At 43.4% G+C, this 26,228-nt stretch overlaps 2 protein-coding genes and 1 pseudogene across 2 annotated transcripts in view; 2 read left to right on the top strand and 1 right to left on the bottom strand.

The window, feature by feature from the left end:
* Window positions 1–26,228, top strand: part of WNT5B (Wnt family member 5B) — a 98,024-nt gene that overhangs the window by 26,408 nt on the left and 45,388 nt on the right. The gene's annotated exons all lie outside the window — the stretch shown is intronic.
* On the top strand, window positions 12,049–12,167 carry LOC120607601 (uncharacterized; annotated as a pseudogene).
* On the bottom strand, window positions 22,650–25,638 carry FBXL14 (F-box and leucine rich repeat protein 14). The gene is given in 3 exon segments (XM_039869210.1): window positions 22,650–22,789; window positions 22,792–22,823; window positions 24,151–25,638. Coding segments are annotated over 3 exon segments (1,260 nt in total). The 5' UTR covers window positions 25,350–25,638; the 3' UTR covers window positions 22,650–22,760.

Here is a 26,228-nt window from a genome sequence, read left to right on the forward strand (position 1 = left end):
TTCCTTGGCTTATAGATGCACGTTCCAGTCACCCACTTCTCATGGCTTCTTCCTACTTCTCTTCACATTGTCTTCCCTCTGTACATGTCTGCTGTCAAACTTTTTATAAGGACCCCAGTCATACTGGATTAGGGCCTACCCTAATGACCTCTATAAAGATCCTATTTCCAAATAAGGTCACATAATGAATAGAAGGAAGGAAGGAAGGAAGGAAGGAAGGAAGGAAGGAAGGAAGGAAGGGAAGGAAGGAAGGAAGGAAGGGAAGGAAGGAAAGAAGGAAGGAAGGAAGGAAGGAAGGAAGGAAGAAGGAAGGAAGGAAGGAAGGAAGGAAGGAAGGCAGGAAGACAGGAAGGCAGGAAGGCAAATAACGTTAGTCTCAATCTGCATTGTCAGCCTCATGTCCCCTCATTCCCATTCAAGCACTTTGTCCTCCAGGCACATATCTGACATATGTTCTCCATACTGTTCTCTTCTTCATTCTCCTCAAGTTCAGACTCTAGCTCTCATCCAAGACCCAGCTCAAGTTCCACTTCCACAGTACCACCTCCCCAGTTGATATTTACCTTAACCTAACTCTCATAGCTCTTTACTAGTGCCTTTTCTGTGGTGCTCTTAGCTTGATAGCTTTTTGTTACAATAACTTATCACAGAACTTTCTTGTTAAGAGGGATCTTACAGATGGACCAAGACCAAGATATCTGTATTTGACCACTCGAGGACATCTTAAAAATCATGACAGACCCCTGAGCCCCATACTTAGAGATTCTGAAGAGCAGGTCTGGGATGGGCCTCTGGAATCCATACTTTTAAAAGCTCCTCCAGGGGATTCTGATGCACAGCCAAGATTGAGAACCACTAATCCAATCCAGCCTCCTTGTTTTACTTACGGGAAAACTGAGCTCAAAAATTGTTGTATGACTTGTCCAAGGTCTCGTAATTAGTAGCAGAGCCATTCAGTGCCATGGTTCTCTTACCTTTTCAATCATATTTAAGCAGGTGAGGAACAGAGTCTATACCTTGGTTACCTTTGAAGCCCATGTGGGACCACCGGGGTACTTCACTCAAGACAAGCAATTCACAGCAAATGTTACTATTTGGTGACTAGAGTGGTGGCCAAGAGGACAGGTAGCAAATCTGTCTCTGCTAACTTTTGTTTCCAGCACAGTGCCTGGCAAAGAGTAAAGTGCTCAGTTAATATAGGTTGAATGAATGAAGCATCTACTGTGTACCGGACACTATAGTAGATGCTGTACATACATCATCTCATTTCATTTGTTCCAACCATAACCCTATGAAGTAGATTTCAGTATTCCCATTTACAGATGAAGAAATTGAGGACCAGAAGTTAGATAACTTAGTCAACATTATAAAGCAAATAAGTGGCATAACTGAGTTTTAAACCCCAGAGCTCTTTCTACAGTGCCGCAGAATTTACATGCTCTCAGTGCTCAGCTCTGTTCAGAAAACTGTAGGCAACTCCAAAACAATATATAGTAAAAGGCATGTAAAAGCCCCAGATGTTTAGAAGCCTCAGTTTGGTTCTCAACTCTGACTTAGCCTTGCTGCTCCATAAGGTAATATAACAGGTGGTTCTACCGAAAATTTTATTGTGTATGTTATACAATATACGGTATTCTTACCACTTGCATGCTTATATATGTGTGTGACTCAGTATCATCAAAAGCTTTACAAGTATTTCACCCTCTTTCCCTTGTTTTTTTTTTTTTTCAGTGCTATTAAAATTCCCCTCCCTTTGTAGGGCGCAAGTGCCAGGACCAGGGCAAGCAGAGTTCAGAAAGTGTCCCAGCGTGAACTTTTCTAATACCAAGTTTCAAATGTGAGCTAATGGTTGAGAAACCTGAGTAGGAGGTGTGAGTTGGCCCTACACACCTAGTCCCCTGCCCAGATCACTTGAGCAGTGAGCAGGTTCCATCTGTACCAGAGGCATCACATGACAGGAACTCAGTGTCTAGAAATGACGGGGCTCTGATTCTAGCTGTCAGGCATGAAAGGGAGACCTAAGTAGCCACATCTCAGAGACAGAGTTTCAGCTTTGTCATCTGAAATGTTTCTGTTATTTTTTCTTTCCAATTTGATGTTTTACTTGGATCTTGGCCTTGAATTTATACTCCATGTAGACGATTTCCTCGTTCTTGTGGCCTCCTTTTCATTGCTGTTGCTTCCACTACCAATCCTTTCTGATGCTGCAACATCTCCCCTCCCCCAATCTCAGTGGCGTGGGAATGTATAGGAGCCCTCCCACAAAACAGGCTTTCACAAAGTCTGATATCCTACCTCATCCTTCCACGCCTACTTCCACCTTGTCTCTCAATTTTTCAACTATGTACATGCATTTCTTTCAGATTCTCACTTAGCTTCCCTTCTTCTAAAAGGCTTTGAACATAATTACTTTAATAAAGACTCTGGTCCTGTAAATAATCCAAGAGCTAGTACAGGGCAAGCTGGGATCACAGCCCATTCCCAAGGGGGCTGTGCTGACAGTTCTTATCCTGTTCTCTGTTTCTTCTCTGTGCCAGGGTAGCAAATTGCATGTCATATCTGACTACCTGGTGAAACTGAATGAAGTATGGGGATAAGCTTCTGAGGGCTAGGTAGTGGTGTCCTAGTGTTACTTTTATAATATGGTGAGGGACTTGGAAGCCACCTAATGCCTGAATTATCGAATCTACCAACATGAGGCCAATATATGCAATATAGGCAGAATCTTTTTATAGGAAAATTCAAAACACTATTCAGATTCTTTTGTAGTATAATACTAAAGTCTTGCTGATTAAATCTAACTGAAGTGTGTAGACCATAAGCTGTTTTTTTTTTTTATTATAGTGATATGTGTTTCATGGAATCTGACGTATATTACTTCTGCCAAGAGGAATCCAAAATTACCAATTGGAATTAATGTGATACAAAGAACTAAAAATTTCTCAGGAAATGAACAGGAGGGAGTCTTTAATGAAAGCACTGAGTCAGTAATTTTCATGGCTTAATATTGCCATACATAGTTCCATAGGTTCAGAGTAGATTCTTAAAGATAAGGTGTTATAGCAAAGGATTAAGGTGTTAAGAGCAAAGGATTAAGCATCAGGAAACTGTGTACCCATAAAATGAGGGCAGGGGCTGATCTAGATACCTGGTTTTTAAGACAGAACTTTGAGAGAGTTCTTACTTAGGGGCCAGTGTGGAGATCCCTTCCCCTCCCCAAGTTCCAGCTACATAAATATTTTCTTTTTTTTTTTTTTGCTTCAACATACAATTTTAGTGGAAAAGCAGAGTTCTAATTCTAGTTCTTTCAAAAAATAGGTTTAAAACTGTTGGACCTCTAAATCACTACCTCTAAACCTTTGTGATTCTATGTAAGGTCTACCCATCAAATTGTCTGCATCACCGGATGGTACTCCCATGTTTTTAGGAAGGCTCCTATACCGATAGCCCAGGTCATCCAGGATCAGCATGTAGGGAAGCTCATTCCCTGGATCCTTATACTAGCATCCAAATCAGAAGGTCTCTTTGGACAGTAGGGCGAGGATTCTAATCAGACTTAGTCTGGGCTTAGCAGCAGTTCCTAGAACAATCAAAAGGGACAGAGTTCTCCAACACTTTGGCCATCATGACTGGACTAAGGCAGGCCTGGCAGAGAGCTTTGGAAGAGAAAATTAGATTCCACCTTTCTGGACTTCCTAAGCTGTGTAGTACAGAATTCAGTCTCTGGCTATGGAATGGGGACCAAGAGAATGTGATCTCATCAAATTGACAAGATAGTTTGAGATGAGGCAATGAGAACTGTGATAACAGGACAATATTTGCTTGTTATCAGTTTGACCTCTTCTTGATGTGTGCTCTTTTTGTCCTCAGTGATTCTTCCTTGATCCCCGCGTAAGGTGACCGACCCACCGCCAGCAATTTTCTTTCATACAGAAGAGCGCAGCATTCACTGCTCAGCCAGCTTAGTTTGCCTCTACTCAGCTTCCTTCCACCTCCTATCCCCAGTCCGCTTTAAATCTTTATTTTTTTCATAAAGTATTTCCTGACTCATGGAAGTGAAATGATCCAACTTAGTTTGTAAAACCAGGAAAATTGTTCCTCTGGAACAGAGAGAGAAAGACAAAACAAGAAACAACAACAAACCCAAATAGAATATGTAAAAGGAAGACATATATATTCTATATTGTTTCCATTAAAGCAAAAACTCCATGGGGAAAGAAATTGCATCTGTAAAATGTGTAGTGAATTTCTTTCACATATGGGCACTCAGTAAGCATTATTAATGAATGATAATGATTTGTCAAGTGATTGAAACTGTTTCAGGGAAGGAACAGGGAATGAAATATGGAGACATTCCTGTATCTCAGGGGGGAATTGCTAGGCAGGTCATCCAGATGTATTTGCTTTGGGGAGTTGTGAATTCCTTGTATGTTCAACTATTGCTGTGTAATCATAGTTTGCTTTCTCAGAAACATATATTATCATTATATATATCATCGTTTTATGTATATGACTATATGTATATATTTAAAGTTTGCCTCTTTGAGGTCACTTTGGGCTGGGCAGCACAAAGTATAATCCTGAGACATTAAGAATACACTAGAATAATGATCTTTAATAATATAATCATAATAATCTTAAAAATATTTTCATAAAAGTGGGTTGTGAAGAATACATTAAAATTCTTATAGGACTAAAGGAAAAGATGGGTGCCTCTTTATACATGCTAATATAATCAGTGTTATCTTTATATGCGTATGTGTTTTTATGGAGACTGTGTATGTAAGTCAAAGGAACGAGATAGCATAAATTCATCTATTTCTTTGTCTTGCCTTTTTTTTTTCATTTTTCTTTCTTTTCCTAGTTGAGTAAAGGATAATGGTTGTTTGTGTAGACTGTTCGTGAGGTGAGGGAACTACTAGTCAGGGAGTGGAAGAGTGGGAGGAGGAAGGGAAGGCAGCCAATTAAGGGTGGGTTGCTAAGCCGGTTACCACTGGAGACTATTGTGGTTCAACCCACTGGGGACCTCAGCCAGGGAAGAACACATGTCCCACAGGCTGGAGCGGTTATACACCAATTCCTGTCAGTCATTATCTGAAGGCTGTCCCAGGGAGCATTAATTCCTGGTGCTTAATTCCTATCAGGATGGGCAAGGAGAGCTTGCAAAGAAGTGCAGGATATGGTGTTAGAAGGTGGGCTCCTGGGCCCTGAAGTGGTGGCAATGAGGGGATCTGGGTAGGGACCAACTGCATGCTCTACACCTGCGGAACATACTTGCTGAGTTGAGATTTACTTCACTTTTTTGATTCCCTATAGTGTTTTCCTGGATCTAATAGCAAGTCTTACTGTCTAGTATTTTATCTGGTTTTTCCAGGGAAAAATGTGAGGCAAGGGATGGTCAATCAAGCTAAGCCAAGGACTAAATGAACAAAGCAAAATAGAATCCAAGTTTATACCATTTTGCCTATTTCAGTCTGAACATACACTAAATAGTCAATAAATCTTTGATAATGTGATCATGGAGACAAAACAGTATTAATTCTTCTCTGTCTCTTGATGTTTATCCCTTTGGTGGTCTGCCAAGTGGTGGTAATGATGGGACAAGTTATAATAGCAGGGGCAAAGTACATACTGCCAGTGCCATCCCATAACTCAGCTCCTCTTACCCTTGCCTACTGAATCTTGGGTGAAAGACAATGACAAATTAAATATGCCATTACTGTCAGTAGTCCTTGTCCTGTGTGGCGTTTGTTTATCAGTAATCAGTTTTTGCTATGACCATTTGATTGGACATTTCTTTGGTCACTATTTTAGAATCGTGCGTATATCTTAGATTTTAGCTATAATCATTTATATCTCCCAAAAGCATGTTTTTGTATGGCAGTAGTTGTGAAACACTTTTTTAATCAGCAAAGCTTATGCACCATAGTTCATCAATTGCATAAACCTATATAATGCTTTAAAAAAAGATACTTGAAATATTCTAATCATATATGTTGTTTCTTTGACTTTGAAATGGTTACCTTGGGATAGGGGCACAGCAGTTATCAAAGAGTGACTTTTTAATAAATCTGGAGTTTTGATAAATTACTCACTAACAGGGTTAGTGTAAGATTGTACCTTTCGCATTTGGGGTCATTATTAATAGCGCCATCTGCCTTCTTCAAGTAAGAATCACTTGAGTCTAATGTGCAGAGAGTCTGTATCTTCTCCACTTGTTCCTCAGATACTATTGAACACCTACTATACGTCAAGCACTTTTCGAGTGTAGGAGTTAACAAAATGAAGATAGTTCCCATACGTTAGTCACTTGAGACCTCAACACCGCAAGCCAGTATTTCTATAAATCTGAAGTTCCTTAATTGTCAATTCTTCTATCAAGGGGATTTCAGAGACCTCACTGTCAAGGGTGGGGAGGGGTGACTAATAATACTGTGGGAGACAAGAGAAATGACACTCAAGACTCCAGGAAAGTCTTCATGGAAGTAGTGAAGGAAAAAGGATTTACAGGCAGATAGGCTGTGATAGATCATTTTTTAGGTAAGAGTATGCCATATTCATGTAATAGTTTTGATGGAGGGGACATTTTTTATAACAACTTTATTGATATATAATTTATGTACAATAAATTGCTCTCATTTAAAGCATACAACATGGTGAGTTTTGACAGATGTATACCCCCATGAAATCGCCACCACATTCAAGATACAAAACTTTTTTTCATCCTGAAAAGTTTCCACCTTTGCCATCAGATGCAGGGAACATTTTAATGCAAGCAGTGTGTCTCTTTCAATGCAGGAACATTTTGATCTGATCAAAACACTATTCATTACACTTTCGGATTTTTGGTTACTAAGATACACCAGGCACCCTCAACTGTCCTTAAATCCCAGCCCCTCTTGTACTTAAAAGAGTCCCTTACATTGGACCACCAAGTCCAGGGGTCCTGTCCTATTCCCAGGGAGAGTGCATTATGTGCACAGGCCAAAGTGTGCTAGGACGAACCATGGAAGTAAGAAAGAGCCATTGAAGAATTGTGACCAAGGAAGTGATTTATTATGTTAGATTTGTAGATTAGAAAAATCATCCTTGGAAGTCTTAAATGATGAAGATTGACTTAGGGCGGGGGTGAGATCAAGAGGAGGGTTAAAGCACTTAGAATTTAGAAAGCAGAATTGACACACTGGGATGCGCTGGTTGGGTGTAGGGTTTAATTATAGAAAGGGAAAAATCATACATAACTCCCATATTTTTTGTTTGGCCAACCAAGGGGGTGCCTTTTATAGAGGCTATACGTTGTTTGGGCAGGTAAAATAGGTTTGAGAGGGAAAATGTTTAGTTTTAGATGTGTTGGGTAGGACACAGAGTAGAGATGTCTGATAGTTGAGCCTGTGGGTCTAGAATTCTGGGATGACTATTCGAGGATCATCAGCATTTGGGTGACACTGAAAGGAAATTTGTTCAGAACCTCCCAGTGTGTAAGCAACAGTGCTAAGAATGCAAAAGTGAGCACTGACATTGTCTGGGAAGTATTCTCTGACCTCTAGACCAGGTTAGGTCTTCTTGGGTTCCTCACTTCCAACCTGTTCTAGGTACTTTTCCTAGCAAAACTTTATTCATCACACATGATGGCAATTACTTTGTAATTGTTTCTCCTCTCCATAAGCTGTACTTTGTGAGTCTGGGAGCACGCTTCATTCATTGCTGTATCCTCAGCCTCCAGTACAGAGCTGGGCATCAGGTAGAAACTTAATACATACTTTCACATTTGTTAATTGTATGCTCTACTGACCACCCGTGACTAAGAGAGCCTTCTAGGGAGAGAGAGTAATACAAAAAAGTATTACAATGCAGTGCCAGAAGTGCTAACGTCGGAGCCTCAGACGACATGTGGTGGGGATGCAGAGGAGAAAGTAATCGAAGGTTTTGCAAAGTTCATTTGAGCCAGGCCTTGAAGCATGAGGAAGAGTTCTCTAATCAAACAGGGAGGGAAGAACATTCTAGGCCTGGGGGTAAAACAAACACAGGGCACAAAAAAGTGAAAAGGTTGCATGTGATCAGAAGAGAGGCAGAAATTTAGGACATGAGGACTGGCAGGAAATGAAGCTTGAGGAGTAACTGGGGACATTGAAGACTTGCACTAAATAAAGTTGGGACTTTATTGCTTATGCAGCAGGAAGCTAGTGGAGGTTTTTAAGCAGGATAGCAATATGATCCAATTACATTTTTAGGAAGGACTCTGGGGGTAGAGTAGAGAGGTTGGGAACTCTCCTCCCTGAAAAATGCATTTTAGCAGGCACCCTGGTGAATCTTACGTAGATCATGCAAAGACCACATCAGGAGAGACGGTGGATGTGAATGAGGAGCTGGAGTAAGTTAAGACTTGTGGCAGAGGAGGCGCCTTAAGAGGCAGGGACAGTGAGGGCAACTGAGATCTGAGAAGGGCCACCCTAGCTGGACAGTCAAAGGAGTCTTCAGACCCTTCTTCTGAAGGATCTAAGATTCAGGGCCTCAAAGATCCCAGAGCATTGGTGATAGTAAGTCGCACAAAGCCTTGCAGTCCTGCTTTGTGCCTGAAACAATGGTTGGACGTGGGCAGAAAGCTTTGGGGACATGGCCATGCCAGTTGTGCAGTCGGCAGGGTCCTTCCTACCCTTGCTCTGAGACTGGATCTGGTCACAGCCTCTCAGAAAGGTTTTGGTAGGAGTTTGCTGGAAAAGTTAGGGGCTGCCTTTTACAAGTCAAGTACTTTTGCTCTTGAAGTATAAATTGGTCTTGAACTAGCTGGGGAAGATATAAACACACCATCTGAGTACAACAGTAGGTATCAATAATAAGTATCAATGGTATCTCTGCTTGTCTTTTATTTGCCCTTAAAAATCTATACAAACAAACATGAACAGACTCTGGACTGTAAGAATAATATTTTCTATGGACATATATAGACAGATAAGCAAAACCCCAAGGGAGAAAAAACTTCTTATTAAAATAAAAATAAACATCTCCCATACTTTTATCCTTCTTTGCTCTCTGAGGTTCCCTTATTTCACTTTGAAATGAAAGTAGTTCATTTTCTCAGGAGGTGCTGATTAAGAGTTAAACAAAAAGACAGTCTGTCTCCCTTCCCTTCCTTCCTGTCTTCCTATCTATCCATCCATCCATCTCTATCTCTGGTCCTGGATATCCCAGCCATAATCATAGATCCTCGTGCATAGCTAGGGTTAGTAGTACTTTGAATAAACACTGACACTGTGCCACTCAGGATCCCCTGGGGAAAAGTCCTCTTCATTTGTCAGTGAGAATACCGTGCTCCCAGCCTCCACTCCCCCTCAGAAAGCCGGCCTCTGAAGCTCAGTAGGACTCTGGGATCCAAATCAGCCCTCTCCGCTCCCAGAACACTGTGATCCTTGCCCCTGTAGCGGCTGTTGGCGCTTGTCCATGCTCTGTGTCAGTGTCTGGAGCTGACAGTCGTGGGAGCTTATGAAGTCACCTGGCTTCTCCGCTGTAAAACAGTGAGTGGAGTGCGATCAGTTGTCATGTGCGCATTAGCGGAAGATTGAGGAGGGGGCCGTGTCTTTGGGGAGCTGTCTGTGCTTGGGTCCTGGGGGGTTATTACACAGCGGTCTGCAGGTTGGGCACAAACTTTCTCCCTTTGCAGGATCTTGGGTAGAAAAGGTCCCAACAGGAAACAGCTCAGGGGAACTTCCTCTTGCTTGTGAAGCTTCCCATCATGTGTGTTTGTGTCAACACTGAGATGCACAGGACAAATTGTATGCAATGCCTCAACACAGCCCAACAATTTTTTTCTGTTCACATTTAACTAGTTTTGAACAGCAGGAGGAAACCTTAAATATTTCCTTTTCTTCTCACAGACCTTTTCTCTACTAAAACAAAATTACTAGAGATGAAACAGGGAATAATTCAAATAGTCATTTAAATCAAGGACCTGGTTTGGCTTGACCTCCCTTGGTTGCTTGTGCTATGCTGATAAAGTCCGGGCAGGCTAAGCTGACCAGTGAAAGGCAAAATGGCAGATCTAGTGATTTTTGGGGGGAGTGGGAGGGTGGGGGAGTAGAAACTGGCGGTACAGTGCATTTAGCCCTTCAGTCAATACTTTTATACCAGTGAAATCAGGTTGAAACTGACATCTAGGGCAGCCTCAAGGAGGATAACAATTCCAACATGGAAGGCGAGGCTGTCAACGTCTGGGGAGTGAGAGGGAGATTAGTATTATGTGTATATAAACCTGGGTTCTGTCTCCTTATCCACCACTGGCTGGCTCCCTCCTGCACTGAGAACTCTGTAAAGCTGCAGCCCCAACTTTTTTCCCCCCTAAAACACACATGGGACACATTCCCACAGACATATCCAGATACAGGTTGCGGCACAGATAAATCCAGCTCTGAGTTGGGGGCAGTTCCCAGTGAAACGTTACTTTCTCTCCCACTCAAGAAAGCAGACCTCTATACAAGTAGATGTGAGATGTCACTGTATTCCCAGCCCTTGGCACAGGACTCCCTCCTACAATAGATGCTAAATAAATGTTTACTAAGTGAAAGACAGAGAGTCTCGAATCCACACTAATTTGCATTTTTAAAAAGTCATTCATAAACTCTACTATTTTAACTACTAATTAGCAATTAATCCCAATAAACCAGCAGGATTTTGTGATTGTAAATGAGGGTCGTATGGGTTGGTCAAAAGGAATATTTGGTGGCATTTTTATAGGCTCTTAAAGTAGTTTTAGCTCTACAACTGGTAAAGCCAAGCACAAGCTTTATCAGTCCTGCCACTTGACTGTCAGCACTATGTAGATAAACTCATAATGTTTCCCAGAGAGGAACTTTAATAAGAGATTCTTAAGCAGGAGACCTGGGGAGAGAGATTCTTAATGTTGCCTGATTACTGTATCTTTGTTGGGGCTTAACCTGTGCCGACAAATGCTTAATTTCAAGGTCTTATATAAATCAAGAATAAGATTCTCTATCAGACCCAAATTTGAGGCATTTGTCACTACTGTTGGTCACTCTGAAAGCTGGAGTTGGGTCCAAGTGGATCCAACCCATTCTGTTACCTGGAGCTCCTCAGGGGAGGGAAGTAGCATTACATGATTAAAGGGCAACTTTGCCTTCTCATCCAAATGTTTCTATTCTGAATGATTGTTTTTAATAAGGATTTTCTGAAATAAGGATTTATGTATCACTTTTAAGAATAGCCTTAAACAGGTAAGCATATTTTAGTAAAAATAGTATTTAAAAACTGTGGCGTAGAGATTGCCAATCAAATACACTAATGACAATTATCACTTGTCTGGCTTCCATAAGTTTGGAAGATTCTGGGAGGTTCTGGGAGTGGAGTTGGAGGCAGAAAAGGGGAAGCAAAGAGCCAGAGTCAGGAGTGCAGCAATCCCTAGCAGAGTCTGCAGGTGCAGAAGTGAGATTGTGAGGCAGGAAGGTGGTGGTTTAGTTAGGCGACCCAGATGCTAAGTGTGTCTATAATGATGGAAAGTGAATGAACAGGGAGAATTTTGGAAATACGAAGCAATATAACAGAGACAATTTGAGGATTTAGGTGTAGCCTCGCCGTTATCAAGAGTATGAGAGAAGATGCTAAAGAAAACACTGTAGAGAAGTGAGGCTCTATTTCTCCCTGCAGACGACCCCACTGGTGCTGTCTGGAGAAGTCATGTTACATAGCTTTTCTTTGTAGACTCAAGGGCGTTTCCCAACTCTTTTGGGTATGCCAGTTGGACACAATAAACTTTGGACTGATAACATTTCAACCTCAAGATATAATTTCCTTGTCTCTGTAGACCTTGAACATAATTTTCTCTTAATTTGAAAGCTTGTACTTTGTACTTAATTCTAATTATGTTCATCTTGTTTTTTGAATAGAAAATTAAGAGGTTGGTCTTAAGTTGGTTTTTAGATACCTTGTGATCTAAGGAGAGTCTGAAAGATGTTTACATTCCAAAGTACCAAAATTTTCCACTGCCTTGAAAAATCTGAGATGCCTTGTTGTCACTGTTTTATCAAATTATTGTTTCTAGTCTACGATCATGCCACCCTGAACAAGCCTGATCTCGTCTGATCTCGGAAGCTAAGCAGGGTCGGGCCTGGTTAGTACTTGAATGGGAGACCACCTAGGAAGACCAGGTGCTGTAGGCAGTACAAAAAAAAAATTATTGTTTCCAAATTGCTATTTTACTCTTCCCCAAACTGGTGTGGCTAGCTAGGAAGAGTGACTTCTAAAACAACTGATAATGTTGTTGAATATACTTTGTTAAAAGGACAGAGAAGTATAAGAATATTGATGAATACCAAAATACTGGTGATAAGCCCAGGACAGGAGTAAATAGGCATTCGAGTAGTGATTCAGGAACTGAGTCTGGGACAGGAAGCTTGGAACAAACTCCCTCCTAGGGCAGACTTATCTCATGATTTGCTCCTTATTTAAGGAGTCAGGCTCCCTAAAGCTCTCCTTTAGAGTTCACTGTCTCCTTGGATGCCCTTGAATGTTTCACTTCACCTTTCTAAAGTTCATCTAAAGTAGGGTAAAGATTATTTACTCTTGGAGAAAGCTGTCACAACATCTTGATAACCAGCAGAAGTAATTCAGCCAGCCTGTCTGTCATTCTTTGGGAAGAGTCGTCCAAGCGGTCCCATGTCACTTGCTTTCCTTGGGGGGAAACCTATGTGGTCCCTTCTTCCTATAACACCCACCCAAAGAAGTATGAGGGTCAACATAAAATACTAGCATGACATTTGCATTAAGTATTAAATGTAATAATTGTGCTTCTCTCCAGGGAGAAATGAAAATTAATAAGTCAAATATGTCAATAAGGTATTTGTACTGATGAAAGCAGACCAGAGTTGGTTTTGTTTTTATTTTCTTTTGTACTTGTTTTGTGTTTTTGACCCAAGGTATTTTAGAGACTTTGAAGAAAGGACCTGAAAATTATTACTCAACCTGTTATTTGTATTGAAATGTATGCAGACTTCTAACTTTCAGAGCTGAACAGCCTAATCCTTGATCATCCCAGAATGAGTTTAGGAATTTGTAATCATTTCCTTTTTACTGAGTTTGCATACATTACTAACCACCTAGCTTTAGAAGAATGAGCAGTCTCTCTGAGCTGAAATAGAATGATGAGAAGTTAGCGCCATCCTGAAATGTTCATCTCTGTCAGTTAATCCTTCATGAACATTCGTGTATAAATGACATCAAAGAAGGTCCTTCATGATGCACAGAGAGGACAGACTCCCTTCCACAGTGCTCCTTTTAAACGGAAATTCCTAATAAAGTAATAAAAATGGTTAGCATTTTATATTTTCACCCGTTTTGCATTAGGAGTTTCATGGATATTTGCTCAATGCCGAGGGGAAGGGCCAACGTGTATAAATAAGAAGGCGGCGATCTGGCAAGATTGGGAACATGACCTCTTGCCCTCCGCAGCCTGGGAAGCCCGAGTGAATGCTCCCAATCTTAGCAGTGTATGGACGCCCTGCGAACCTTCCCCTCTGCATACAGAGCAGGGTTAGAGGTTAATGAATGAGTGCTCTCCCCACACACGAGGTCCTGTTCCATAGTGGTTTTATAAATAAGGGCTTAAATGGGGTCAGAATAAAACCTGCATATTGCTTTTAAACTCTCTAAATCTTTTTGAAGTGATGGTGTTCAAAGAGGACATCCTTCTACCAGAGAAGGAAGAGATGAGGCTCATATGCTTGGAGATCTGGGCGGCTACTACTGGCTCATTCTGTCTAAAAGCAGGACCAAATGGAAAATAAAGTGGGGGTGGGGGACAGGTCCTCACTGCCCCCTATTCTTCTCTGGTAATCCCTTAAAAAATAATTGCAGACCCAAACCTCTGGCCTCCAGCACATTTTCCACTTGATTAGAGGCCTTTGTGAGGTAGGGAAAGGACCTGCAGACTTGTACATTGTGCAGAGGCCTGAAATGTCCAGCTGGGATTTTTTTCCATCAAAAGGGGATTTTAGTAAAACCATTATCAGGGGCTTAAAGGAGAAAAGCTGTTGAGCTGCAAGTGAGGGGGTAGATTAGCATTAGCAGGCTTGTTTTGGGCAGTAGTGGAAGGGTGGGAAGGTGTTTGCAGCCACTTGTACACAAGTGCCTTGGTTTCTCTGCAAGTTCCTGGCAGGTGCACAGGTAAGATGGACACAGGAGTGGGAACCAACGGGCTTAGGAATGGCACAGGGGGCTTTAACTCTGGACCATCGAGTAGAAGGCAACCCAAATCAGGGAGGATTGCAAGGTAATGCTTGTGTGTAAGGGGCCATATGACTTGCTTCGTTACAGGTTGTATACATCCATCCACGTCACCTGGAGTCACCCCACTGCATCACTCTCTGTGCTCCTCTTCAGTCTCCACAGATGGGGCATCAGAAAATCAAGAAGCCAAGAAGCGGCCATGCTGGTTACTTTAAATGGCAAATGGATGTCTGTGTGGACACCTTTATTTTTGTTGGGGAGGGACTAAGAGAACAGAGGAAGGTTACGAAAGCATCAGTGGCTGCCCAGTCTGCAAATAAATATTCAGGCTGTGTGGATTTGCAACTGTGCTCTAGGGTGAGAGTTTGGGGAATGTTACCTAAAATAGCATCTCTGTTTTAGGATTACTAGAGCTGTCAGTTATACCTTCTCGGCCAGAACGGAGTGAAGCCTGAATCGTGTGGGGTTGACAGGCAGTGTTCAGGCCACTGGAGCTGACTGCTGCTTGAGGGGCCTGTGTAGGGATGTCACAGCAGCAGCCTGCCCTGGAAACACTTGCTTTCTGTTTCTCCCTGTGTACACTCTTGTCCTTGCTTGTGCCCTGTGAAAATGGGATAGTAGAGAAGACATAAGATTCATCCTGACTACAGTGAACGAACTGGAGACAATGGTGGCCACGGGTCAGTAACAGCTACATGTCTCCGAGCAGCGCATTTCCAGTGTGATGCATTTCCTCAGTCACAGGTTCACCTCATGCCAGCCTGGTGGTGGCCTATTAGTTGGAATTTTTGTCTAAAGTCAGATTCAAACAACCAAAGAAAGAGGGTCTGTCTTCTAGAAAACATGCGCTAGCCCAGGAAAGCTGTTCTCAGAGACCGCAAATCAAAGAGCAGCCCTCCTAGTTCATCCTGAGGACGACTTTCAGGAACTGCTAGTCACTGGTAGTTTCCGCTTCCCCTTACTTAATTTCATGTACTGCGTCTATATTGTTCTGGCTCCTCAGCCTGCCTGTGCTTGCTTTCTCCTCCTCAGTTTGGGTGGAGTGATGCATGATCTCTTTTCTTTCCCCTACCACCTCTTGTCTTTATCTAGGTTGTTTTCCCTGAATCTGTATTCATTCGGCGTTGTCGCTAACAATGGCATATTTCAGCTAGGGTCCGTAAGGCTGCCCGGGGAGACTGTCTGCCTTTATAAGACTTTCATAGATGGTGCCAGGAGTGGTAATCTGCTTCATGTCTGGGCCCTAAGTTCCAGAGGCTTTTCCTTTCTTTTCTCTCATTCTCTAACCAAAAATGACCTCTGTATCCCGAGCTAATGAGCTATGCCTCATCCAGCTAATACAGCTTGGTAGAAGAAGCCACAGGGGATTTCCGCTTTCCACCTTCCACATTTTTATTCCACGTTTGTACCAACTGCCCTTCAGATCCATGCTTTGATTCCCTGAGGCCAGACTATTGAGCTGGAAGAGGGCAAGAGCCCTCGAGGCCTCTCCTGCCCTCAGCCTGTCTCTCATTGTGGCATTTAATGGAATCTGGTGAAGTGGACTCAGAAGTTCTTTTCTCTGTTTTAATTTCTGCTACCTTTTCCTGATGTCAGTTTTCCATAGGAGGGATTTAGGTATGTGAGCAGCCTTACTTCTTTATTAGGGACCTTAATCATTTTTCAGTTTCATAGACGCCTTAAGATTTTATGGAGACATTTTCATCTGGGCAATAAAGATCCTAATTATAATGAAAAGATAGATAGTCCTAAAATTTAAAAAATATTTTTGTTTTTCCTTGAAGGATCTCTAGAATTTTTCATCACAGCCAATAATTTTTTTCCTTTTCTAATAAAAAATGCTACACCTTTTGCTGTTAGTTAAAATTGTCTTCTCCATGTGTGATTATAAAATGCTCCCTATTTGTTCTCATACTTCCCAAATATAGTAATGTGACACTATTTGTGTGAGATGGTCTTGAAGAAAAATGAGAAGCTGATATTTCATTCCAACAGCCTCCAAAAGCAGAGAGCAGCTAGCTATGAGGAGGCTGCAGCTATTAACTCGCTTCAAAAACAAAGTGGCCTCTAGGTTCCTTTGAGTAGTTTCACTGATATTTAAAAATTCCATTTTATCTTTTCGGTGGCGTGAAATTCCACTTTTGTCAACTCTTATACCGTGGGGAAGTTTTTTGTGGGTGTGTGTGGGAGTCAGGGGACAGGTGGTAACCAGAGAGGGCGTTTGTCAGAGAGGAGGAGGTTGGGGTTCCCCACTGGAAATAGCCTCCAACTCATAGACAATGCTGCCGCCTGCTGACAATACACAGGGTTTGCAGATTTTGTGGATAAATTTTATCTTTCCACTTTTCATCTTACACGCTGGGAAACAAATAGAGTTTTGCATTAACCATACATTTTCTTCCTTATAGCAGATCTTAAAATCATCTTAATAATCTTGGGGTAAAGGAAAACACAAGGTCGGATCGGACTTCAAGCTCCCTGATACTAGTGTGGGCACAGTATATAGCTGCATTCGCAGGGGAGAGAGTAAATTGTATGGGTGAGTGGGAGAGGTTTTTGGTTTTGGGGGGAATAGGGAAGGTCAAGGACAATCCAGGAGACAAAAATGGTTTTCCATCCATGTCTTTCAATAAAGTGTAGTGCTTGTCCTGTCTCCTAACTTGCATGTACACATTTTCATTTCTAAAGGAGCGATGGGGCCGTTTGCAGCTAAATCCTGTGTCGTGCTTAACTGTAGTGAATTTCTGCAGTTTCTCTTGTGATTCCATTGAAAATTAGACCCGTATGTGTGGGCAGGGATAGGCCAGCTGCCTTCCTTTGGGTCACACTGATTGTCGCTATTTACTCTGAGCACAATGGCAGGGCATCTGGCTCAAGTGCACAGACGTCAGCTCCGGCTGGAAGAGCGAGTCATCTATCGATCGCAGCTCAGAAAAGGCCTTCTCTTGAAGGCCTTCCTATAACAGCAAGCTGCCAGCTTGATGTTCAGGAGACTACAGAACCTGGCCACACTGTTTTTATAGATTCCTGACTAAATTTTGTGCATTTGAAATGAACTTAGAAGAGCTGCAAATTGCCACTTTAATTTTGTCATTTTCATATTGTGCTTAAGACACACTTACTGGTCCCTTTTTTTTTTGCAGGGGCGGGGGGACGGGTTGTTCACAGCAGTGGGCTTTTGAGCTATGAAGTAAAGGTTTAAAACACTCAAGTAAAAATGGAAGGTACTAATTACGTTGTCTTCTGCCTAAGAACATTAAAAATTTGAGAGGCTTAACTATTGTAATTCCTCCCTTATTTTACCCATCTTTCCAATTTTAGCCTTGGTGATTTTACTAAAGATTCTAAGGAATATCAGGACTAACTTTTTGGTTCCTCCCTATTTGGAGACCACTTCTTTAAAAAGCAGACTGGAAGCGGGCAGCTATTCCTACACAAATGTATACATAAAAAATGCCAGTTTGCGGTAAAGATTCCCTAAGGAGAAATATAATTATGGATGTTTGTAGTAAATATTCTCATATTCTTTTCAGATGAGGAAAATAATGATTTCCAAGCCATACTGAATAATTCTGCACTACTAAATAAGTTAATCTGGTTTTGAAGATGTTTTCCCACATCCTAATTCCAGTAAGTTGGATCCTGGCTATGAGTCCGAATTATTGACAGACAGCTGTGTTATAGTCCTGATCCTTCTGGAGGGTGGATTACATAAATTGAGGAGTAATAAACATAAGAGGGTGCCTGATATTAACAAATTAGACCCTTTTACTCTTTGTAGACAAGAGGGATTTGTAACTAAAACATCTACGAAGTCAAGCCTTTTTATCCTTGAATGACAATAGCTAGTGTTCTCGCAACTTGACTCTATTTTATAAAAGGATTGTGTGACAGACATTTGTAAACATGTTAAATGTGTGTAAGTTCTTAGCTTTGAGACTACTTTAGTCCAAGTACAGACTTCCAGCATTTATACTTCATATGACTATTTGTGACAAAGCAGTGTTTTGGAAACTGGCTCGAGTTTCCAAGCAGATGACAGATTTGGCACTACTAGCTGCTTGGGTACCCTATAGCCTGTTTACCAACTTAACAATAGCTTTTTGGCTTCTTGAATAATCCTGTATATCATGTTTGCCTAATTTATTGCTTATTAAATAGTAATAACTTTCAGCATTTGGGTTTTTTTTTTTTTTTTAAACTCCCAAAGAAAATATACTCTGGTTTATCATCTTTCTGAAGAGAGAGGGCTCAGGGTGGTGCTTTGCAGTGTCTCGAGGAACCTGCATGTTGACCACTCTCTGATGTGGTCATTAAAGTCTGGAGCAGCCTCAGTTCTCATACTGACTCTTCATATCACCTAGGCAGTATATTTTCACCCCTGTCAAGCCTCTTTCCCCATTTATGAAATCAAATGTACAATATCTGTCAGACTTGGGAAAACAAAAACTTTGAGACAGAGAAATTGAACACTGTGTTATGATTAAGTTCTTCCAGCAGACCACATTCACATCCCTAACACTGTCTCACCTGGGTTTCTTTGCTGCTGCTAGAGACCTCATTCTTCTCTTCTTTTAATTGAGGCTACTTTCCACTGTAGGAAATAAAAGCAGACTTACAAGAATATGTGACATTTGTCTTTCAGATAATTAGAGTGGAAGAGTAATGAGATAATAAAAACTTGTCTTTTTAAAGAAAAAATGTACACATTTCCGGGCTAACAAACAGGCAGGGAAATTCCACCTCTATTTTGTTTTATTTGAGGGATGCTAAACATACCGTACTCTAGTGCCGCGCAGTCAAGATCTCAAGCTTACTTTCTCTTGCACCTTAACTGGAAGACTTGGCTTTACATAGTACCAAAGGTGCTGGGTTGGTATAGACAACTCCACCAGGCAAAATCAGAGCAATTCCTGGAAAGAGGAAGACTGAAACTGATCATTTGTGGACATTAAAATTTACCAATCTATAAATAACCCCTTTACTAATCCAAGACCTTAGAGTACATATGCTTTTATTTCAGCTGTGCACTTACCTTTGATAAGTTCTGAATTTTTAATAGTTGGCACTGACCGAAGAATGAATGTCTCCTGTTTGACAATATTCACTTTTCAAAAACTTTAACTTGTTACCTAATATGTAAATGAGTCCATTGGCAAAAATGAGATAAATATGTGGCCTAAGCATACGCTTAGGTTTGAATGCAGCTCTCCAATTTCTAATCCTGTACTTTACAGGATTTTTATTGACTGAATCTGTACAGCCATGCAGTCTCTTGGAAGAAGAAAAAGATGTGCATCATCTCATCAAAAAGCCTCACCCGACTCTGCAGGGGTTCACAGTGACATAAAATTTAGGTCTTGCCCTCTACTAAAGGAATAGAATTAACTTTTAAAAGGGTGTGATTGTGATGTCTGACTCAGGGAAGAGAAAGACGACAGAGAGGACGACCACTAGGTGACTTACTACAGCCCCTTTCTACAGCAGAGCAGCTGAGAGCAGAGACCTTGGGGCCTTCCCTTTCACCCAGACGTGAGGTCTCGATTTTGTTTTACAAATGTGTGACTCAGGGGGCTCTTATTCTTTGTAAACATGGTCCCTGGGGGCCACTACCTTTTCCCCTGTGGAAACGTGAGTTCAAATTCTCTAAGCCCAAAGTGAAAGGTTTAACTTTTACCCCAAGACTAGCATCTATCTAGTAACTACTGCAAGAAAGCAGCAGAATTTGGGAGGATAGGCCAGGCTTTAATTTACATATCATGTCCTTAGTGAAAAGAAAATTTTTAAAAAGAAACTCCAATAAAAGGAACATTTGCTTTTTCAGATCCTTGTTGATCTTGAATCACGAAAGAATATGATCAGTTTGCGTTTCCTTAACTATTTAAGGAGGTACTATACTCAGGCAAGCATCCTTGTCGCTATTGCCAAATGTGGAATCAAATTGAGAGGGCCCTCCTCAGCCTTAAGACAAGAATTCAGCAGGGAGAATTACACAACAGCCCAGCGCTCTTAGCTAGAGGCCTACTGTGGTCCTTAGGGAGCTGCAGAAACTGTCTGAACCCCAATTACATTTATAGATAGTCTTTTCAGTACAGACCTTACAGGGCTACTGCCTGATGAGACTTAGAAAAGAAAGGTATGTGGATCCCTTTCTTAACTCCTACCCAGAGTTTCTCTTGAGGTTTATTACTTCTGGATGATAAATTTACAAAGTTCTTATTTTGATTTTTCAGTCCTGAAGTTTCAGCAAATACCGGAATCAGGTTTTCTTCTGTTATTCTAAAAATTACCCTTAAGTGAATTTTAACTTTTGTACCACCCACAAAGTATGTGTCAACTCATTTTCTTTAGTGCCTCTATTCTTTAAAAGCATTTCTTTCCATTCTTGTAGATATGGTGGAGATCCTATTCACTTTAAAGTAGTGTCCTGCGGCATGAGCTTGTCCACACTGTGTTCAAAAAGCTACCACTCACTCCTGTGAGGTCGCCTTACTGGAAACCAAGGATGACCAATAACTGAACCTTCTCACAGAGCAAAAGGGAGTTGGACCTGGTTTGAGTTCTAGCTCTCTTCAACAGGTAGCGGGGTGACTTTAAGGAGAGGAGTATATCTGAAAAACAGGATACCTGTTTCAACAGGTTGCTTTGAGGACTAAAATGGAAATTAACAAGTACCATGCAAAGCACACCATATGAGGTTCTCAACTCATATTCTTTTCTTTCTACCCCAAAAGGTTTAGAGATAAGAAGTTAACCTTGACTGATGAAAATAAGTAGTTTATTCATCTTTTCCAGAGATGTTCCAAGTATATTATTAAGTATGCTCAGTTCAGGATGAGGACACTAGGCCCATGATCTTAACTTTCAAACATTAATTTAGCAAGCTTTAGCCAAGCCTATATTTAACCTTTAAAGTAAAAACCAGACAAAATAGAAAACCAAATAACCCTTCTGGTTAATTGGTAGGATTATTCAGCATATTAAAATGAAGAATGTGAGCACAGAGCCTGAGACTTAGGAAGTGCTCAAATTTTTATTGACTGAATCTGTACAGCCATGCAGTCTCTTGGAAGAAGAAAAACAGTCCAAGAACTTATAGCTTGTGTAACCCTCATGCACTGTAGTGTCAAATGCTAAATGAGAAAGCAGACCCTAATTCAAAGTTCCTACTCCACCCCCGCCCCCGCCCCACAGTAACCTAAGAGGGAAGAAACAGATCTACATCTTCCCCAAAGAAAAGGAAGATGGATCTAGTGTCAGGCTCAATTAGACCCAATTATGATGGCTCTCCAAAAAGGAACAATGCAGCTTTTGTGATATGCTCAAGCAGAAAGCTTGGAAATTTTACAAAACAATCTTATCCCAAGAGAAACCTGGGTTCTAGCTCTCTTCCTGGAAAGAGGTGCTGATCCAGGAAAGTTTTATACTACTCTTATCAGCTCTTGCTGGGATCAGTATTTTTCTTAAAAAAAAAAAAAAAAGGCAGAAACAACTAGGAAAGACGTCTGTAAAACCAGGAATATGAATTACCTCCACTGTTTGAGCATTTGGAAATACTCTTCCATTTCCACAGCCCAACCACAGGGTGTCAGACTATTTAGTTTTTGTCTACCAAAGGGAATGCTTTACTAGAAATGTTGGTATTCATTTATGTGCCCCAAATTCAGTCTAAGAACGCTCACCCTCAGCTTTGGAAGTGCTTAAAATGCAAACCGGCAAGAACTCCTGGCCAACCTCCCCGCCCCCCAGGAAAGTGCTTAAATACAGCCAGGCCGGGAGGAGAATGTTAAAAAGAGGGGCTGAACTGCCCTCCTCCTATCCACTAGGACCCTCACTCACACTGAGATTCACCATGCATGACTGAGCAAGCAGGCAAGGAAGCAAAGATAGCGCTCTTTTAACTTTTCTGAACAATGGCTTCAGTTCCCTTCACCCTTCACCATTTCACATCCTCCCACACCCACTCAAAGTGTAAAGAAACCCGTCTTTCTTCCCCACTTCCACATCTCACGACCCATTTTTTGAACATTACCCCTAGATGTCATTTCCACCCAAAGAAAAATATGCCACCCTGGGGAAATTGTGACTCTTACAAATCTGGTTTTCAAAAAAGTTTCATTTTGTTCAGTTTCTTTAAATTTCAATGTTGTTGACAGTTGAAAACCAAAATTATATAACTCTTCAATCTAATCACATTTCTAGAAACAAAACATTTAGATGTCACAAGTAAACCTTATACAGAGTAAATTTTTAACCGTGGGCTTACTCGTAGCATATAGGACGCACTGAAGTCTATGCCTTATTTCCTTTTACTTGAAAGCACACAAACAGCACCTCTGACTTTGGCATGTACCCAAACACACACTGCCTTCAAAATAATTCACAGATACAAGTTTTTTTTTTTCTCAAAAACATACTTCATATTTCCTCTTTTATTATATAAATATCAGTTTAACCTTTTACTGTAAGAATATAAACGTTTTAAGAGGATCTTTGTTATTATTTATACAAATTCACAAACAGTACAATTAATTGATAAAGGTCTCTGGGTTTCTTTAACTCCATGGTCTCGCATGTTGCTGTGGAGGATTCTAAAAAAATAAACAAAAAATCCAACAAAAATATACATCCTACTCAAAAGCGATTTTTTTTTAAAGCCACAAGTCCCAACCCCCACCAAAATAAAGTCATCTACTCCTCCATTTAGAAACAGAATTTTTTAAAACCCACAAACTCCCATTTTATTAACAGAACAGAGATAAAGACATGAATTTCAGTCTCCTTCCCTTCACATTACAGCCCCAGGGGCTCTGTAGGCCAACTCTGCTCTTCTGCTTCCAACAGGAAGCCTCACTGTGTGACCTTTTTGTGGGGAAACTTGGAAGAGGGTGAGGGTAGGGCATAATTTGCATATATAATAATCATTTGCAAGACAATCTGCATCTCAAACAAAAACCAGTTCAACTCTCATTTCTCCCACACATTTGTGCTATAAATTAAGATTTAGGAACATCGTTGGGCCCTCAAATCTCAATGGACGAGTAGAAAAAGAAAATTATAGCCAGAATGTGGAAGTGGGACATACTGGATGGATGGGGTTTGGGAAGAAACCAAACAAGAAAAGACGTACAAACCCAATGGGTATCTTTCCAGTCTAGGCACAAAAATGTTTTAGTCTCAAAATATCTCTCTTGTTGAATTCCAGGGCTTCAGAGAAAAAAGTAAACTAAAACGAGGTAGCCAGACATATATATATACTTATATATATATAAAATTTATATATATATAATATATAGAATATATTCAGCAGAAAAAAAGGACCATGATAAAAAAAAAGGATAAAAATGAAATGAGCGTGGATATCAGAGTACTGTAAAAAGAGAAGTGATGAGAAGAGACTGGGATTAGTTATTAAGTGGAGGAAGGGTGAAAAGGCCGTTGTAGTTGGGTTTGCTTTCATACATTTCAAAATAAAAACCAGATCACAGTATTCCAATGAAAGCTTAAGTGAAGGCAGACATTTTCCTCAACTCCCCAGGGTCGAAAGGACTAGTTCTTCCCACCCCCACCCCCATTTTCGAAAGCAACGCAGTGGGGATACAGTAGCTCAATCAGCCCTCCATCCTCCAGCAGAGGAATGGATGGGTTAAATAGCTGAGTCTTCTCTCCATTCTCAGGGAAAAAGAAGAGGGGGGGGGCAGTAAGTAGCAGAAGAACCCCAGATGCAATGAATGGACGAGTAGTGGGCAGGGGGTGCTGGAGGAAGGAGGAGAAAAATGAGCCTGAAGCTTCGTATCACTGCCTCCATCTCATCCACTGCAAGGATCTATGTATAAGTGTGCGTGTGGAGGTGGGAGGGGGGAGATGACAGGAGGAGAAACAGGGCGGGACAAGGGGAGTTGGTGCTGCCGCCCTCACCTGACCTTCTCACTGTCCGTCATCTGCCAGAGTCCCAAGTTGAGTACCTTGAGGCAGGGCAGCTGCGTGATGCGCTCCAGGCCGCGCTTGGTGATTCGCGTACAGCCGTACAGGTCTATGCCAGTGAGCTGGCTCAGGTGCTCAGCAATCAGCTCCAGGCCCTTGTCCGTGATTCGCACACACTGTCCGATGTTGAGCGTGCGCAGCCCGTGCATCTGCCGCACCATGCGGTTGATGCCATCATCGCTGATGTGGCAGGAGCAGAGGGAAAGAGACTTGAGGCCATCCAGCCCCTGCGCTATGTAAGCCAGACTCTGGTCCCCCACTTTGTCACAGAACGACACATCCAGCCCCGAGAGGCGCAGGCTGCCCATGGCCAGATGCATGATGCCCGTATCACTGATGTTGTCACAGGAGCGCAGGTTAAGGCTGCGGAGGCTGCCCATGTGCGACAGGTGCAGGAGACCCGCGTCCGAGATGCCTCCGCAGAAGCTGAGGTTGAGGAGCCTCAGGCCCGTCAGCCCCCGGGAGATGTGCTTTAGAGAAAGATCGGTGAGCTTCTGGCAGTCCTGCAGCGTGAGCTGCTCCAGGCCCAGGCAGCCCTCTGCCGCGCTGCGCGTCATGCCGGCCAGGTGTCCAATGCCCACATCCGAGAGATGGCGGCAGCTGCGGAGATTAAGGCTCTTGAGGCGCTGCAGGCCCCAGGCGATGAGCAGGAGGCCGGTGTTGGTGATGTTGCTGCAGCCCCCCAGCTCTAGAACCTCCAGGCCTTTAAGGTACTGGGCTATGCGGCCCAGGCTGCTGTCGGTGATCTGCTTGCAGAGGCTCAGGTTGAGGGCGCGCAGGGAACTGATCTCCTGCACAAACGCGTGGCCCAGCCCGTTGTCCGTGAGGTTGTAGCAGCCGCTCAGGTTGAGGCTCTCGATGTTGGCCATGCCCTGGATCACGTAGCTGAGGCTGCGGCGGAGGCTCAGGATCTGCACCCGGCGGATGCCCCGGGCCTGCAGGCTGGGGAACAGCGACGGGTTGGCCCGGCGCAGGTGCAGCTTGGCCTCCACCCCCCGCCACACCGACTTGTGGTAGGCGGCGTCCCGCCAGGCTGTGCACACCTGCGCCGCGCGCCCCTTGTCCCGGACGTCCAGGTAGCCGAAGATCATGGCCAGCAGCTCGGGGAACAAGCACGAGATGTGGGTCTCCATCTTCCTCCTCCCCCCTCCGCGGCGCCGGGGGGAGGAGGCGACAAGAGCAGTTCGCCCTGGCCGCCGCCGCCTCGGGCCCAACGGACGGCCCCTCCCCGCCTTCCGGCTCCGGCCGCTGCTGCCGCTCCTCCTCCTGGTCCGTCCGTCCTTCCTTCCTTCCTGCCGGCTTCGCCTCCCTTCCCTTCCCTCCCCCCGCCCCGGGCTCCGCTCGGTCCTCACATCCCGGGCGGGGAAAGCGCCCCTCACTCACTCCCCAGCCTGCCGGGCCGCCGCCACCGCGCCGCCGCCTGGGGTCTAACCACGCCGCGCTCGGGCCGCGCTGCTCCGCCCGCGCCGCCGCCGCTCCCACGCCCCCTGCCGCATCCTCCGCCTCCTGCCACTGCCACTGCCACTGCCACTGCCGCCGCCGCCGCCGTTGTTGGCCGGCGGGCCGCGAGGGGCCCCGAGGGCTGCGCGCACGGGCTCCGGGCGCCGAGGAGGCTTCCTGCTGCCTTTGTCTCTCGCCCGCTTTTCAAACCTCCCAGCCCGGGCCGCCCGCACTCCGCCGCCCAGGCGGGGGGACCAGGAGGCCACTCTGGGCCACCGGGCGCACGTTCCCTCCCCACTGCCGTCCGCGGGCAGCTGGGAGCTGCCGGCCCAGCACGGAGGACGCGGCGGCCGAGCGGCCGGAGCGCGGCTCGGCGCCGACCCGGGGGCGAGCAGGCGGCCCGCGCGGTTGGTAGCGTCCGGGACGTACCCCTCAGCTCGACTGCTCCTTCGCGCGGCCCTCCTCCCCTCGCGCTCCCCCCGCGCGCGCCGCGCAATGGTACGGGCCTGCGCTGCCGGAACTGTCGGAGCCGTTACCCTAGAAACCGAGTTCTGCCTCTTCTCCCCGCCCCT

The sequence above is a fragment of the Pteropus medius genome, unplaced genomic scaffold (assembly GCF_902729225.1).
Source record: "Pteropus medius unplaced genomic scaffold, Ma_sr-lr_union100, whole genome shotgun sequence".
In the NCBI taxonomy this organism is placed as follows: domain Eukaryota; kingdom Metazoa; phylum Chordata; class Mammalia; order Chiroptera; family Pteropodidae; genus Pteropus; species Pteropus medius.